General features: G+C 43.6%; 1 protein-coding gene across 7 annotated transcripts in view; it reads left to right on the top strand.

Annotated features, from left to right (window-relative positions):
• Nucleotides 1-15,079, top strand: part of PIGL (phosphatidylinositol glycan anchor biosynthesis class L) — a 134,179-nt gene that overhangs the window by 108,068 nt on the left and 11,032 nt on the right. For 4 of the 7 annotated variants that reach the window (XR_010110675.1, XR_010110674.1, XR_010110673.1 and 1 more), the window contains one exon: nucleotides 216-1,321. Coding sequence is in view for 2 of the 7 variants with exons in the window: in XM_055101254.2 (XP_054957229.1) it covers nucleotides 216-322 (107 nt within the window). In the remaining 5 variants the exon portion in view is untranslated. Of the gene's footprint in view, nucleotides 1-215; nucleotides 10,343-15,079 lie in introns of those variants that run through there. The other 3 variants (XM_055101255.2, XM_055101254.2, XR_010110676.1) reach the window with 2 other exon arrangements.

Below are 15,079 nucleotides of genomic sequence, written 5' to 3'. Positions count from 1 at the left end.
GTGTTATAATCACAGGAAGTAGGAGATGGGAAAGCAGGGGCCATGACAGGAGGCCAATCCAGAGAGGTTCGTGGGTTACAAGAAGAAGACAGATAAGGCTATAGCATGAAGCATATTAGTTCGAGGAAGGATTTAAGGTGCGGAGGCCAGATCTGAAAGTAATGAAACAGCTCCAGTGCAACTGTTTCATAACTGGTTCTCTTTGATTCTTCCAGAAAGCCATGTCCTGCCACCGCAGCCAGCTCCTCTGGTTCCGCCGCCTCTACATTATCTTCTCCCGGTACATGAGAATCAACTCACTGAGCTTCCTCTGAAGCCTTGAAGGGTTTTCAGATCCAAGGAACAAAGGGGAAAATAGACAAAGGAGTGCAGGGGAGCTGGCCTGGCACTGGCTTATTTGCCTGAGCTCAAGGAGATCCCCGCTGGAGCAGCCTCTGCAAAAGGGAGCCCATGTAGGCCAGGGGCTGTCCAAACTCCAGCTTCTTCCCCTGGGAAAAAACCCAAAGAGCCAAAAACAAACCACCCCAAGGATAATAATAGCTACACTGCTAGCTTCTCAAGTTCTTGTGAAAAACAATTTACATAATGACACAGTAGATGTGGAACACCTAGCCCAGTGCCTGGGCAGGTCCCTATTATCATAAATGAACATAAAAGTGCTCTAAAAACACTCCACAGATATGACTTTTACATTGTTTCCAAAGCAGGTTCACCAAAAACACATACACAAAATGCAACAGTGTGTGTTGAATTGGTTCAATCATAATTCCTTTGATTTTTCTTTTTTCAGAATGTGGGTCTAGGAAAAACTTGCTCTATTTAACAGGACAGCTGTGATTGAAGCATCCAAGTACAGGTCACTGGGGTGGGCACTGTTTTATACAGAGACGATTGCAAGAACTCTGCCTCAAAGAGCTTACGATCAAATATGTCAGCTCTCAGTCTTTTTGGAGAAGTAGGAAATAGGAAGATAAATCTGAGACTTAAAAAAACACAAAACATTCAAGAACTTGATGTCTTAAAATTGTCCTACGAACAAAAGCTCTCTGAAAGCTCTGGCTTGGAAACTACTCTCAGAATCCAGCTAACGCTCCAGGGAAGTGGCCTGAGTCAGGGAAGCTAAGTGGTGAAGAGCACAGGCTGGTAGTCCTGTGATTGAAGCCAGAATGACCAGCTGTGTAACCAAAGGCAAGGTGCTGAACCTTTCTCTGCCTCAATTCTCTCATCTGCAAAATGGGAAATAATAATGATCCCAACCTCAGAGAACTGAACAAGATAATACATGAAGGTGCATATCAAAGAGTCTCACATGCTCTGCTGGGTAAGTATGCCCTCCACCCGCCACGGGAAACACTGAATTGCTTCTCCATAGCTGCAGGTTAGAGACCTGCTTGTTCAGACACTCCGCCTCAACTTGCCCTCCTTTGCTTAGTGTCACCATTATCTTGAATGCCTCCTAGGGGCCACATAAGACTAATAGAGCTATTAGGCTCTGAAGCCGGAATCAAAAATGCAAATCTGGTTATGTGATTTGTCTACTTAAACTTTGTCAATAGCTCCTAATAGCCTTCATGTGAAAATGTGACCAGAAGCACGTTACTAACACTGGCTAGAGTGCAGTAGGAGAGTGTGGTAGGACAGGCTGACCTCTGCCCTGTTACTAGGAAGACAGACACTGACCCAGCCTTTCTGAACAGCAACTCTGCTAAGAGCTTTTAAAATATGCATATTCTATGACCTAAGGAATACTTAGAAAATCAAAATTATATACACACTGGCTGGGCGCAGTGGCTCACATCTGTAATCCCAGCACTTTGGGAGGTCAAGGAGGGTGGATCACTTGAGGCCAGGAGTTCGAGACAAGCCTGGCCAATGTGGCAAAACCCCGTGTCTACTAAAAATACAAAAATTAGCCAGGCATAGTGCCGCAGGCCTGTGGTCCCAGCTACTCGGAAGGCTGAGGCACGAGGATTGCTTGAACCCAGAAGGCGGAGGCTGCAGTGAGCTGAGATTGCGCCACTGTACTCCAGCCTGGGCGACAGAGCCCTGTCTCCAAAAAAACAACAACAATTATACACACAAAGATTATCATTGTATTATTTATAATAGCAAAACTGGAAAAATCCAGTGATGCAGTTGTGTTTTGTAACAAGGAAGAATGTTCACACTGTATTAAATTTTTAAAAGCGGGTTAGGAATAGCACAATCCCATTTTTGTTGAATAAATATATACACAAGTATATAAATAAATACATATATATCAAAAGATATATATCCAAAAGATAAATACTAGCTGGCAAGGTAATCTTTCAACAATGAACATTTATAATTGTAAAGGACTTTGTTGTTGTTGTTTATGGATCATTTGGATGTGAGAATTTTGATATCATGTGAAGCTTTTTAAAAAGTGTGTTTATAGGCCCGGCCGCAGTGGCTCACGCCTGTAATCCCAGCACAAATAAATAAATAAGTGTGTATAGGCCAGGTGCAGTGGCTCACACCTGTAATCCCAGCACTTCGGGAGGCTGATGCAGGAGGATTACTTGAGTTCAGGAGTTTGAAACCAGCCTGGGCAACATAGTAAGACCCCATCTTTTCAAAATATTTTAAAATTACCCAGGCTTGGTGGGGTGTATGTATAGTCCCAGCTACTCGGGAGGCTGAAGTTAGAAGATCACTTGTGCCCAGGAGGTCGAGGCTGCAGTGAGCCATGATCATACCACTGCACTCCAGCCTAGGCCACAGAATGAGACTCTGTCTCAAAAAAAAAAAATATATATATATATATATATATTTTTTAATCTTAGAGGTTAGAAAGATGAACAAAATTATCAATATTTGCTTCTGGATGGTGAGACTTAAAACATTTCCTGCCTCTTTTGTTTTACTGTACATTCCAACTTTTTTGAAATAATTAAGTAGAAGTCGGCCAGCGCGGTGGCTCACGCCTATAATCCCAGCTACTTGGGAGGCTGAGGCACAATTGCTTGAACCCGGGAGGCAGAGGTTGCAGTGAGTCGAGATCACACCACTGCACTCCAGCCTTGGTGATAGAGGGAGACTCCGTCTCAAAAAAATAAAATAAAATAAAAATAAATAAGATTTAAAAAATAAAAAAAAGAGGGTTGCTGCATCTGAGACTGCAGGTTCTACTCTGGGTTCTGGAAAGAGGACAGACCAGAACTAGGCTCTCCTTGGTACCAGCAGAGAGCCAAGGGACTGCAGCACAGGAGGGAAGGAAGCCCCTGGAGGCCAGTTAGGGCAGCCACTAGCAGTGCCTTCATGAGAAAAGTACCCTCCAGATTCAATGCAGCCCTGGGGACACTTGTCCTGGCAAGAAAAGAGTGTCCTTGTGCAAATTATCAACAAGTAGTCTTTCCTGCCTGCAAACACACTCCCTCCCCAGGGAAAGCCACAAACAGCCTTGTAGAAGGAGCAGAGACTTAAGCATCCACTTAGCCAGATGCTCTTGTTTGGTTAACAACCTGCAAAACTAGGCAGCAGTAGCCCCAAAGCCTGGAGCAAAAATCAGAATTTCATGGTTCCTTGAAGGAACACCAAAAAAAAAAAAAAAAAGAAAGAAAAAGAAAAAAGAAGAGAGAGAATCCTCTCCTCCAACTGCCCAAATAGAAAGGATCTCAGTGAACTAAGAATCCTCTGGGAGGGGCAGCAATCCACTTGCTCAGAGACCTGGAGAGCGACCAGGCCGGGGTGGATGTGCTGAAGTCAGGAGAGGGTCACCCCTTGTCAGAGAGACCTGCAAACAATCCCCCACCCACCCCATCCTCGGCAAGGGCTGATGGTTTGCCAGTTCTCACCTCGGTCCAGAGAGCAGAAACTGCCAACTTCAACCACTCCCCGCTTGGCTACTACTCAGCAGCCCTGACTCATTAAGAAAACACAAAAATCGAGAGCAACCAGACACAATACAAAAGGGGAACCCTCACCTGAGGAGGCTCAGAAGGAGGGGAATAGGGCAGATCTCACTGAAGTAGCAATTAAATGGAAGAGACTTTATCAGAAACAGTAGTGAAAGCCCAGGCACTGACCCAGACAAAAAAGCACACTTCTCCGTGGTGACCAAATTAGTAATGTGGAATATCAAGTAGAAGATATATTGCAGAACAAAGAGGTTAAAAAGCCAAGAAATGGAAATAAGGGTGGGAAAGAGATTTGAAAACACATTAAGGAGAGCCAACGTGAATAATGGAAGTTCCAGAAGGAGCAAAAGCAGGAGGGTAATAAAGGAGAACTTCCGTAATCTGAAGGAGACTGAGTACACTGAAAGAGCCCGCCAAATCCTAGGCAGCTTTGATTTTTAAAACAGATGCACAAATATGCTGTGAAATTCCTAAATTCCCAGTGAGAAGGGGGAGATTAAAGTATTCAAAAAGTCTCCTCTTGGGGCCAGCCACCGTGGCTCACACCTGTAATCCCAGCACTTGGGGAGGCTGAGACTGGCGGATCACTTGAGGTCAGGAGTTCGAGACCAGCCTGGCCAACGTGGCGAAACCCTGTCTCTACTAAAAATACAAAAATTAGCCAGGCGTGGTGGCGCATGCCTGTAATCCCAGCTACTTGGGAGGCTGAGGCAGCAGAATCACTTGAACCCAGGAGGCAGAAGTTGCAGTGAGCCAAGATTGTGCCATTGCACTCCAGTCTGGGCTACAGAGTGAGACTCTGTTTCAAAAAAAAAAAAAAAAAAGAAAAAAAAACCAGGCCGGGCGTGGTGGCTCATGCCTGTAATCCCAGCACTTTGGGAGGCCGAGGCGGGTGGATCATGAAGTGAAGAGATCAAGACCATCCTGGCCAACATGGTGAAACCCCGTCTCTACTAAAAATACAAAAATTAGCTGGGCATGGTGGTGCGCGCCTGTACTCCCAGCTACTTGGGAGGCTGAGGCATGAGAATCGCTTGAACCCAGGAGACAGAGGTTGCAGTGAGCCGAGATTGTGTCACTGCACTCCGGCCTGGCAACAGAGCGAGACTTCATCAAAAAAAAAAAAGGTGTCCTTTGCGGCCAAGGGGAGGCTGGGCTGGGGGTAAAGCCTCATGGTGCAGGGTGACAAATAGACAACTGATGGGCTGCAGTCTGGATTGTGAGGAACTGAAAGGTATACAGTTCCAGGGCTGAAACTAAAAAGCATGGGATCTCAATTAACAAAGAGGAAAGCAGGAAACGAAGAAAAACTTAAAAGACTGCAAAAGTAAGAAAAAAGGAAAATAGTATAAAATGTAATAAATATAATAGAAGTAATACAAAAAGAATAAAATCAGAGCTACTTCAAAAAATATGAACAGGCTGAATTTCCAGACCAAAACAGACTGTGAAATCAATGTGTTAGAAAACAAAATCTAGCTACATCTAAAAGTAACAAAGGCTAAAAATAAAAGGATGAACCATATACCATATAGCAGGAGAACAAAAAGAAGGAAGAGCAACACCAGAAATCCAGGCCAAACCCAATATGACACCAAGAAGCATTAAACTGGACAAAGATGGGTATGTTAACAGGTTCACTCCATGAGATGACAGGCACCAACATCACAGTAGCCAGATACATAAAACAAAACCTCCCAGACATACAAGACCTTTATTAAAAGACAAAAACAAACAAGACACCATGATAATAGTAGGAGGCCTCAGTATTCTTCCAGAATTTTGAAAAATCGAGTTGGCAAAAAATAATAACATCAAATATTGGAATAAAGCAAACATTCACTTATGTGATAGAATGTTTACAGAAGTTGACTGTTTATTGGCCACTGATAAATCCATTTATTTATTTATTTATTTGAGACCAGGTCTTGTTCTGTCACCCAGGCTTGGAATGCAGTGGTGTGATAACAGCTCACTGCAGCCTCAAATTCCTGGGCTCGAGGAACCCTCTGCTTCAGCCTCCCAAGTAGCTGGGACTACAGGCATGTGCCACCACCCCCGGTTTTTTGTGGGTTTTGTTTGTTTGTTTGTTTGAAATGGAGTCTCACTCTGTCACACAGGCTGGAGTGCAGTGGTATGATCTTGACTCACTGTCCACCTTCCGGGTTCAAGCGATTCTCCTGCCTCAGCCTCCCGAGTAGCTGGGATTACAGATGTGCGCCACCACGCCCAGCTAATTTTTGTATTTTCAGTAGAGACAGGATTTTAGCATGTTGGCCAGGCTGGTCTCAAACTCCTGTCCTCAGGTGATCTGCCTGCCTCGGCCTCCGAAAGTGCTGGGATTACAGGCGTAAGCCACCACGTCCTGCCGTTCTTTTTGTTGTTGTTTGTTTGTTTTAATGAGACGAGGTGTCGCTATGTTGACCACTTTGGCCTCCCAAAACGTTGGGACTGCAGGCATAAGCCACTGCACCCAGCAGAGAAATCCCTAATAAATTCCCTAATGTAGAGATTTAACAGGCCACATTCTTGGATCATAATTAAATAACATGCAAGTAAATAATAAAATTACTGAAGAGGGGGATAAACAACACTACTCAGAAATCAAGAAGCCCCTTCCTAAATAACCCCTAGATCAAAGAGGAAATCAAAATTGGTATTATGAATTATCTAGAAAGTAATAAAAATTAACACTTGATGTGGGATCTGTATTTAGGTAATTTGTAGTCTTAAATGCTTAATTTTTTAAAAGATTGAAAATAAGTGAACTACATGATTCAATTTGAGAAAATCAAAAATAGAAACCAATAGCAAGAGAGACAATAGAGATATAAGATTAGATTAAATAAGTGAAACCAAAAAATAGTGGAAAGAATAAGTTTTCTTTGAAAAATGAAATAAGCCAATATACTGCAAGTCTAATTCAGGAAAAAAGAAAACAAAAGTGCAGTTATTGGGAACAGATGGATATATAACCACAAAAGTGAAAAAGGCTGAAAAAAATTATAAAATATTATATGGCTTGAGGTCAGGAGTTCAAGACCAGCCTAGGCAATATAGTGAACTAAAAATACAAAAATTGCCCAGGGAGGTTGAGGTGAGAGGATGGCTTGAGCCTGGGAGGCAGAGGTTGCATTTTGCCATTGCACTCCAGCCTCGGTGACAGAACCAGACCCTGTCTCAAAAAAATAATAAAAAATAAGTGTTGGTGAGGATGTAAAGAAATTGGAACCCTCATACATTGTTGGTGGGAATGTAAATGATGCAGCTGCTATGGAAAACAGTTTGATGTTTTCTTAGTAATTTTAACAAGGATTTACCACATGACCCAGCAGCTCCACTCCTAGGTACATTTCCCATAGAATGGAAAACATTCAGACAAAACCTTGTAAATGAGTATTCATAGCAATATTATTCATAATAGCCTCAAAGTAGAAACAACTCAAATGTCTATCAACTGGTGAATAAACAAAATGTGGCATTTTATTATTCAGCCATAAAAAGGAACAAAGTCCTGGCCGGGCACAGTGGCTCATGCCTGTAATTCCAACACCTTGGGAGGCCAATGTGGGCGGATCACAAGATCAGGAGTTCAAGACCAGCCTGGCCAATATGGTGAAACCCCCTCTCTACTAAAAATAGAAAAAAATTAGCTGGGCGTGGTGGCACATGCCTGTAATCCCAGCTACTTGGGAGGTTGAGGCAGGAGAATTGCTTGAACCTGGGAGGCGGAGGTTGCAGTGAACTGAGATTGCACCATTGTACTCCAGCCTGGGCAACAGAGTGAGACTCAGTCACAAAAAAAAAAAAAAAGGAACAAAGTCTTGATGCATGCTACAAGGCAAATGAACTTCAACAGCATTATACTAAGTGAGAGAAGCCAGACACAAAAGGTCACCTATGTAGGATTCCACTTCCGTGAAACATTTAAAATAGGCACATTTTGAGATGGAAAGCAGATTAGTAGTTGCCAGAGGCTAGAGGAAGTGGGGGAGTGGGCAGTGGCTGCTAATGGTACAGGGTTTCTTTCTTTTTTAAAAACAATTTTATATATTAAAAATATTTTAACATAGGGTCCTGCCTTGTCACCCAGGCTGGAGTATGGTGGTGTGATCATAGTTCACTGTAACCTAGAACTCCTAGGCTCAAATGATCCTCCTGTCTCAGCCTCCCAAGTAGCCAGGACTACAGGGGTGTGCCATCACACCTGGCTAATTTTGTTTTTTAAGAGACTGGGTTTCACTATGTTGGTCATGAACTCAAAAACACTGAATACTAAAGTATACTAACAAACACTGAATTGTACACGTTAAAAGGTTGAATTTTATGTTATTCAAACTATCTCAATTCAAAAATTCACGTGAAAATAAGATTGCATTAAAATATTCTAGTTCACTATAAAAGATATACACAAGCTAAATTTGATGATCACGCCAGGTGCGGTGGCTCACGCCTGTAATCCCAGCACTTTGGGAGGCTGAGGCAGGCATATTACGAGGTCAGGAGATCGAGACCGTCCTGGCTAACACGGTGAAACCCCGCCTCTACTAAAAATACAAAAAATTAGCCGGGGGTGATTGCAGACGCCTGTAGTCCCAGCTACTCGGGAGGCTGAGTCAGGAGAATGGCGTGAACCCGGGAGGCGGAGCTTGCAGTGAGCCGAGATTGCCACTGCACTCCAGCCTGGGAGACAGAGCGAGACTCCGTCTCAAAAAAAAAAAAAAAAAAAAAAAAAATCTGATGATCGCTTTCTGCACCTAGTGATACTCACCTAACACACTAGCCCATTAAACACAAATACTACAGAATACAACATTTGTTGTTATTTTGAACAACTTTTAGTGCTTCCTGTTTTTCTTTTAACAGTTTTTAAAAGATAAAACAAGAATTAATGCAGAACATAAAACAAGAATTGAATAAATGGAGAGTTGTGCCATGTTCCTTGATAGAGATTTTAAAATCCTCATACAGTTCATATATAAATTTAATACTACCTATAGCATCTATAAATTCCGATATAGAAATTTAAATATTTACATATGTATTTATATATGTATATTTATTCACATTCTTACAATGTTAATATATAAATTTAATGTAATTCTAGTCAGAATATCAATGGATTATCTTTGGGATTTGAATTAAATTATTTTAAAAATATATTAGAAAAGAAAATGTCCAAGTATCACCAAAATATAAACATCAAAAAGGATAGTGATGTGAGGCCTGCCTTTCTATATATTAAAACTTAGGCCAGGTGTGGTGGCTCACGCCTGTAATCCTAGCACTTTGGGAGGCTGAGGCAGGCAGCTCACGAGGTCAAGAGTTCGAGACAGCCTGGCCAACATGATGAAACCACGTCTCTACTAAGAATACAAAAATTAGCCAGGCATGGTGGCGCGTGCCTGTAATCCCAGCTACTCGGGAGGCTGAGGCAGGAGACTCGCTTGAACCCGGGAGGCAGAAGTTGCAGTGAGCCTAGTTTGCACCACTGCACTGCAGCCCGGGCAACAGAGCAAGACTCTGTCTCGAAAAAAAAAAAAAAAAAACCAGCAACGATCCCATGCAAAAGGACGACAAATAGCATAAGACAGCTAAGGATAAACCGAACCCTACAGCATGCTGTTCATACTGTTTCCATAAAGAGAACAGCATAAAACTTGAAGAGTGGGAAAGAACAAACCCATTGGTGAGCCATATTACCTTCCTGGATGATAAAGCAGTACTGTACAGAAGTCTGTTCTCCCTGAATTAATTTATAAATGCAATATAATTGCAACTAAAATCCAAACATGCTTTGATTGCATGATACTTGACTCACTAATTCTAAAATTCATCTGCAGGACACAGTGCACAAAAACAGAATAATATGGCCAGGCACGGTGGCTCACGCCTGTAATCCCAGCACTTTGGGAGGCCTGAGGCTGACGGATCACCTGAGGTTGGGAATTCAAGACCAGCCTGGCCAACATGGTGAAAACCCGTCTCTACTAAAATACAAAAATTAGCTGCGCATGGTGGACACACCTGTAATCCCAGCTACTCAGGAGGCCGAGGCAGGAGAATCGCTTGAACCTGGGAGGCGGAGGTTGCAGTGAGCCAAGGTGGCACCACTGCACTCCAGCCTGGGCGGCAGAGTGAGACTCCTTCCCCACCCCCCACCCCACAAAAAAAAGTGTAATATGGCAGGATTTACCCTATTAGATTGTTTAAGGCACATTATAAAGCTTGGGGATTTAAAATAATTTGTTATTTGTGGAACTACAAAAAAATAGATGAAAAGAACAAATAAGAGTCCTTAAAAACCCTGATTAGTATATGTAACATTTTAAATAAATGAAGAATGGATGGATTCATCAACAAAGTGTTGAGCCACCAGTTATCCAATTTGAGGATACCATTCACAAAATTTAGAGGAAGAAAAAAAAAAACCCACACACAAATCCAGGTAGATCAAAGAACTATATGTTTAAAAAACAAATAGCCGGGCGTGGTGGCTCACACCTGTAATCCCAGCACTTTGGGAGGCTGAGGTGGGTGGATCACAAGGTCAGGAGTTTGAGACCAGCCTGGCCAGCATGGTGAAACCCCGTCTCTACTAAAAATACAAAAAATTAGCCGGGCGTGGTGGCTCACACCTGTAATCCCAGCACTTTGGGAGGCTGAGGTGGGTGGATCACAAGGTCAGGAGTTTGAGACCAGCCTGGCCAGCATGGTGAAACCCCGTCTCTACTAAAAATACAAAAAATTAGCCGGGCATGGTGGCATGTGCCTGTAGTCCCACCTACTCAGGAGGCTGAGGCAGGAGAATTGCTTGAATCCAGCAGGTGGAGGTTACAGTGAGCTGAGATCGCACCACTGCACTCTAGACTGGGTGATAGAGCGAGACTCCATCTTAAACAAACAAAACCAATAAACAAACAAAAGTCAGTAAAAGTAGTAGAAGAAAATACAAGTAAATATGTTTATAAGCTTGGGTAAGGAAGAATTTTTTTTTTTTTTTGAGACAGAGTCTTGTTCTGTCTCCTAGGCTGGAGTCCAGTGGCTTGATCACAGCTCACTGCAGCCTTGAATTCCTTGGCTCAAGCTATCATCCCACCTCAGCCTCCTGCATAGCTAGGACTCAGGCATGTGCCACGCTAAGCTAATTTTTTATTTATTTTTAAAATTAATTAATTTTTTTTGGGAGGACAGAGTTTCACTCTTGTTGCCCAGGCTGAAGTGCAATGGTGCAATCTTGGCTCGCCGCACCCTCTGCCTCCTGGGTTCAAGCGATTCTCCTGCCTCAGCCTCCCAAGTAGCTGTGATTACAGGTATGCACCACCATGCTAGGCTAATTTTGTATTTTTAGTAGAGATGGGTTTTCTCCGTGTTGGTCAGGCTGGTCTCGAACTCCCGACCTCAAGTGATCCACCCGCCTCAGCTTCCCAAAGTGCTGGGATTACAGGCGTGAGCCATTGCGCTGCTAAGCTAATTTTTTTTTTTTTTTTTTTGAGACGGAGTCTCACTCTGTTGCCCAGGCTGGAGTGCAGTGGCAGAATCTCGGCTCACTGCAAGCTCCACTTCCTGGGTTCACGCCATTCTCCTGCCTCAGCTTCCCTAGTAGATGGGACTACAGGAGCCCGCCACCACTCCCGGCTAATTTTTTTGTATTTTTAGTAGAGACAGGGTTTCGCCATGTTAGCCAGGATGGTCTCAATCTCCTGACTTCATGATCCGCCCGCCTCGGCCTCCCAAAGTGCTGGGATTACAGGCATGAGCAACCGCGCCCGGCCCTGCTAAGCTAATTTTTAAAAATTTTTTGCAAATATGAGGTCTCCCTGTGTTGCCCAGTTTGGTCTCAAACTCCTGGCCTCAAGTGGTCTTCCTCATTTGGCCTCCTAAAGTGCTGGGATTACAGGTGTGAGCCACCACGCCTAGTCCCAGAAAGATATTCTCAAAAAAGAAATAAATCACAGCCGGCTGCGGTGGCTCACGCCTGTAATCCCAGCACTTTGGGAGGCCAAGGCGGGCGGATCGCAAGGTCAGGAATTCAAGACCAGCCTGACCAACATGGTGAAACCCTGTTTCTACTAAAAATACAAAAATTAGCTGGGCGTGGTGGCGCACGCCTGTAATCACAGCTACTCAGGAGGCTGAGGCAGGAGAATCGTTTGAACCCGGGAGGCAGAGGTTGCAATGAGCTGAGATGATGCCATTGCCCTCCAGCCTGGGCAACAGAGACAGACTCCATCTCAAAAAAAAAAAAAGAAGAAGAAGAAAAAAGAAATAAGAAATAAATCACAAAAAACCCAGAAAACCCAAGTCAGAGAGCCATTAAGACAAAAGAAAAAAAAAAAAAGACTAATGAATTTGACTCCATCAAAAATTAAAACTCAGCCAGGTGTGGTGGCTCATGCCTGTAATCCCAGCACTTTGAGAGGCCAAGGTGGGTGGATCATGAGTTCAGGAGTTGGAGACCAGCCTGGCCAACGTAGTAAAAACCCCGTCTCTACCAAAAATACAAAAAAATTAGCTGGGCGTGGTGGTGGGTGCCTGTAATCCCAGCTACTTGGGAGGCTGAGGCAGGAGAATTGCTTGAACTAGGGAGGCAGAGGTTTCAGTGAGCCAAGTCACGCCATTTTACACCAGCCTGGGCAAGAAGAGCGAAACTTCATCTCAAAAAAAAAAAAAAAACCAAAAAAAAAATGCATATCTTTCAGCTCAGCAATCCCACTTCTCTATTCTCAAATAATACACATATGTATGTATAAAGAGGTATGTACAAGAATGTTCACTGTCAACACTCTTGGTAATAGCAAAAAACTGTAAACAATCATAATTTCCATGAAAAAAAGAATAGCTAAATAAACTACACCTACACTATGTTGTTCTATGCAACAGTTAATAATGAGGATATGTATATTGATATGAAAAGATCAAGATGTAATTAAAGAAAGAAATGCAACCGAATGCAGTGGCTCCCACCTATAATCCCAGCACTTAGGGAGGCCAAGGCAGGAGGCTCACTTGAGGCCAGGAGTTTGAGACCAGCCTGGGCAACATAGCATGACCCCATCTCTACAAAAAATTTTTAAAAATTAGCCAGGGGGTGGCACACATCTGTAGGCTGTGGTAGGACTGCTTGAAGTAAGGAGTTCAAGGTTACAGTGAGCTGTGATCACATATCTCTAAAAAAAATAATTTTTTTTTTAAGACGGAGTCTTGCTCTGTCACCCAGGCTGTAGAGCAATGGTGCGATCACAGCTCACTGCAGCCTCAACTTCCCGGGCTCAGGTGATCCTCCCACCTCAGCCTCCTGAGTAACTGGGACTACAGGTGAGCACCAACACACCCAGCTAATTTTTTTTACTTTTTATTTACTTATTTATTTATTTATTTATTTTTTGAGACGGAGTCTTGCTGTCACCCAGGCTGGATTGCAATGGCACACAATCTTGACTTACTGCAACCACTGCTTCCCAGGTTCAAGCAATTCTCTTGCCTCAGCCTCCTTAGTAGCTGGGATTAAAGGTGTACACAACCATGCCCAGCTAATTTTTGTATTTTTAGTAGAGATGGGGTTTCGCCATGTTGGCCAGGCTGGGCTCAGACTCCTGATCTCAGGTGATCCACCTGCCTTGCCCTCCCAAAGTGCTGGGATTACAGGCATGAGCTACCGCGCCCAGCCTGATTTTTTGTATTTTTAGTAGAAACAGGGTTTTGCCATGTTCTCCCAAAGTACCGGAATTACAGGTGTGAGCCACCGTGCTTGGCCCCTGTATAATTTTAAAATTAAAAAAAATTAAAAATACCTGGAGTTGTGGCCTCGAAAATCCCATCCTTGTGCGTGCTGCTTCCAGTCTTGAGGAGTGAACCTGGCCATCAGTGATTCTGAAGAGACAGTGACCACACAGAACCCAGCACAGCAAACTGAGAAACTGCCATTTTTATTGTATTTTATTGTTTCCTGTAGAGATGAGGGGGTCTCACTACATTGCCCAGTCTGGTCTTGAACTCTTGGGCTTAAGCAATCCTCCTGCCTCAGCCTTCCATAGTGCTGTATTACAGGTGTGAGCCACCATGCCTGGCCTGGCCATCTGTATTTTGTTTGTTTGTTTGTTTGTTTTTTGTTTTTGAGACAGAGTCTCACTCTGTCTTCCAGGCTGGAGTGCAGTGGCATCATCTCAGCTTACTGCAACCTCTGCCTCCTGGGCTCAAGCCATTCTCCTGCCTCAGCCTCCTGAGTAGCTGGGATTACAGATGCCCAACACCACGCCCAGCTAATTTTTGTATTTTTAGTAGAGACGAGGTTTCACCATGTTGGCCAGGCTGGTCTTGAACTCCTGACCTCAGGTGATCCACCGGTCTCGGCCTCCCAGAGTGCTGGGATTACAGGTGTGAGCCACCACACTCGGCCTTTTTTTTTAATTTTTTTTTTTTCCTCAGAGACCTTTGTTCTGAGATCTTTATTCCCTCTCCCTGTTCTTTTTCCTTGTCTAGTCTACCTCACAAATCATTTCATGAGTAATTTCCCTAAAGCAAAGAGCAAATATTTATTAAGCATTTGCCATTATTTGTACTCAGTATTTGGTAATGGCAGGGATGTTTGAGGAAAGCTAGTATGTTAGTAATATGGAGCAATGTGAAGTTAAGAAGAGAGGGAGATGGCAACCAATCAGAAGACTATATGAGGCCAGGCTTTATTCATCCTGTTCAGAGGTGGTCACAGCTTCCCAATGCCTGCAAAATAAAGGCCAAATTCCTGAGCCTAATATCCAAGACCATCCAGTCTATCCTCAACATACCTTTCTGATATCTTCATTACTTCTTCCCATTAAAAGCCTCCAATTCAGCCAATTTTTTTTTTTTTTTTTTGAGATGGGGTCTCGTTGTGTCTCCCAGGGTGGAATGCATGACACCATCATAGCTCACTGCAGTCTCAAAACTCCTGGGCTCATGTGGCCCTCAGCTTCCTGAGTAGCTGCAACTACAGGTGTGCACCACCACATGCAGCTTCAGCCTGGCTTTCGCATGTGTGCGTACCTCTGTTCAGTTACTTCTCCTGTCTCCTTAAACCTTGCTTCCTTTATTGATTGATTGATTGAATGATTGATTGAGATGGAGTTTTGCTCTTGTTGCCCAGGCTGGAGTGCAATGGCACGAACTTGGCTCACTGCAACCTCTGCCTCCCGGGTTCAAGCAATTCTGCCTCAGCC

This window comes from Pan paniscus, chromosome 19 (genome assembly GCF_029289425.2).
Source record: "Pan paniscus chromosome 19, NHGRI_mPanPan1-v2.0_pri, whole genome shotgun sequence".
Lineage (NCBI taxonomy): Eukaryota > Metazoa > Chordata > Mammalia > Primates > Hominidae > Pan > Pan paniscus.
Note: the sequence above shows the minus strand (reverse complement) of the source record. Positions and strands in the feature narration are given on the sequence as shown.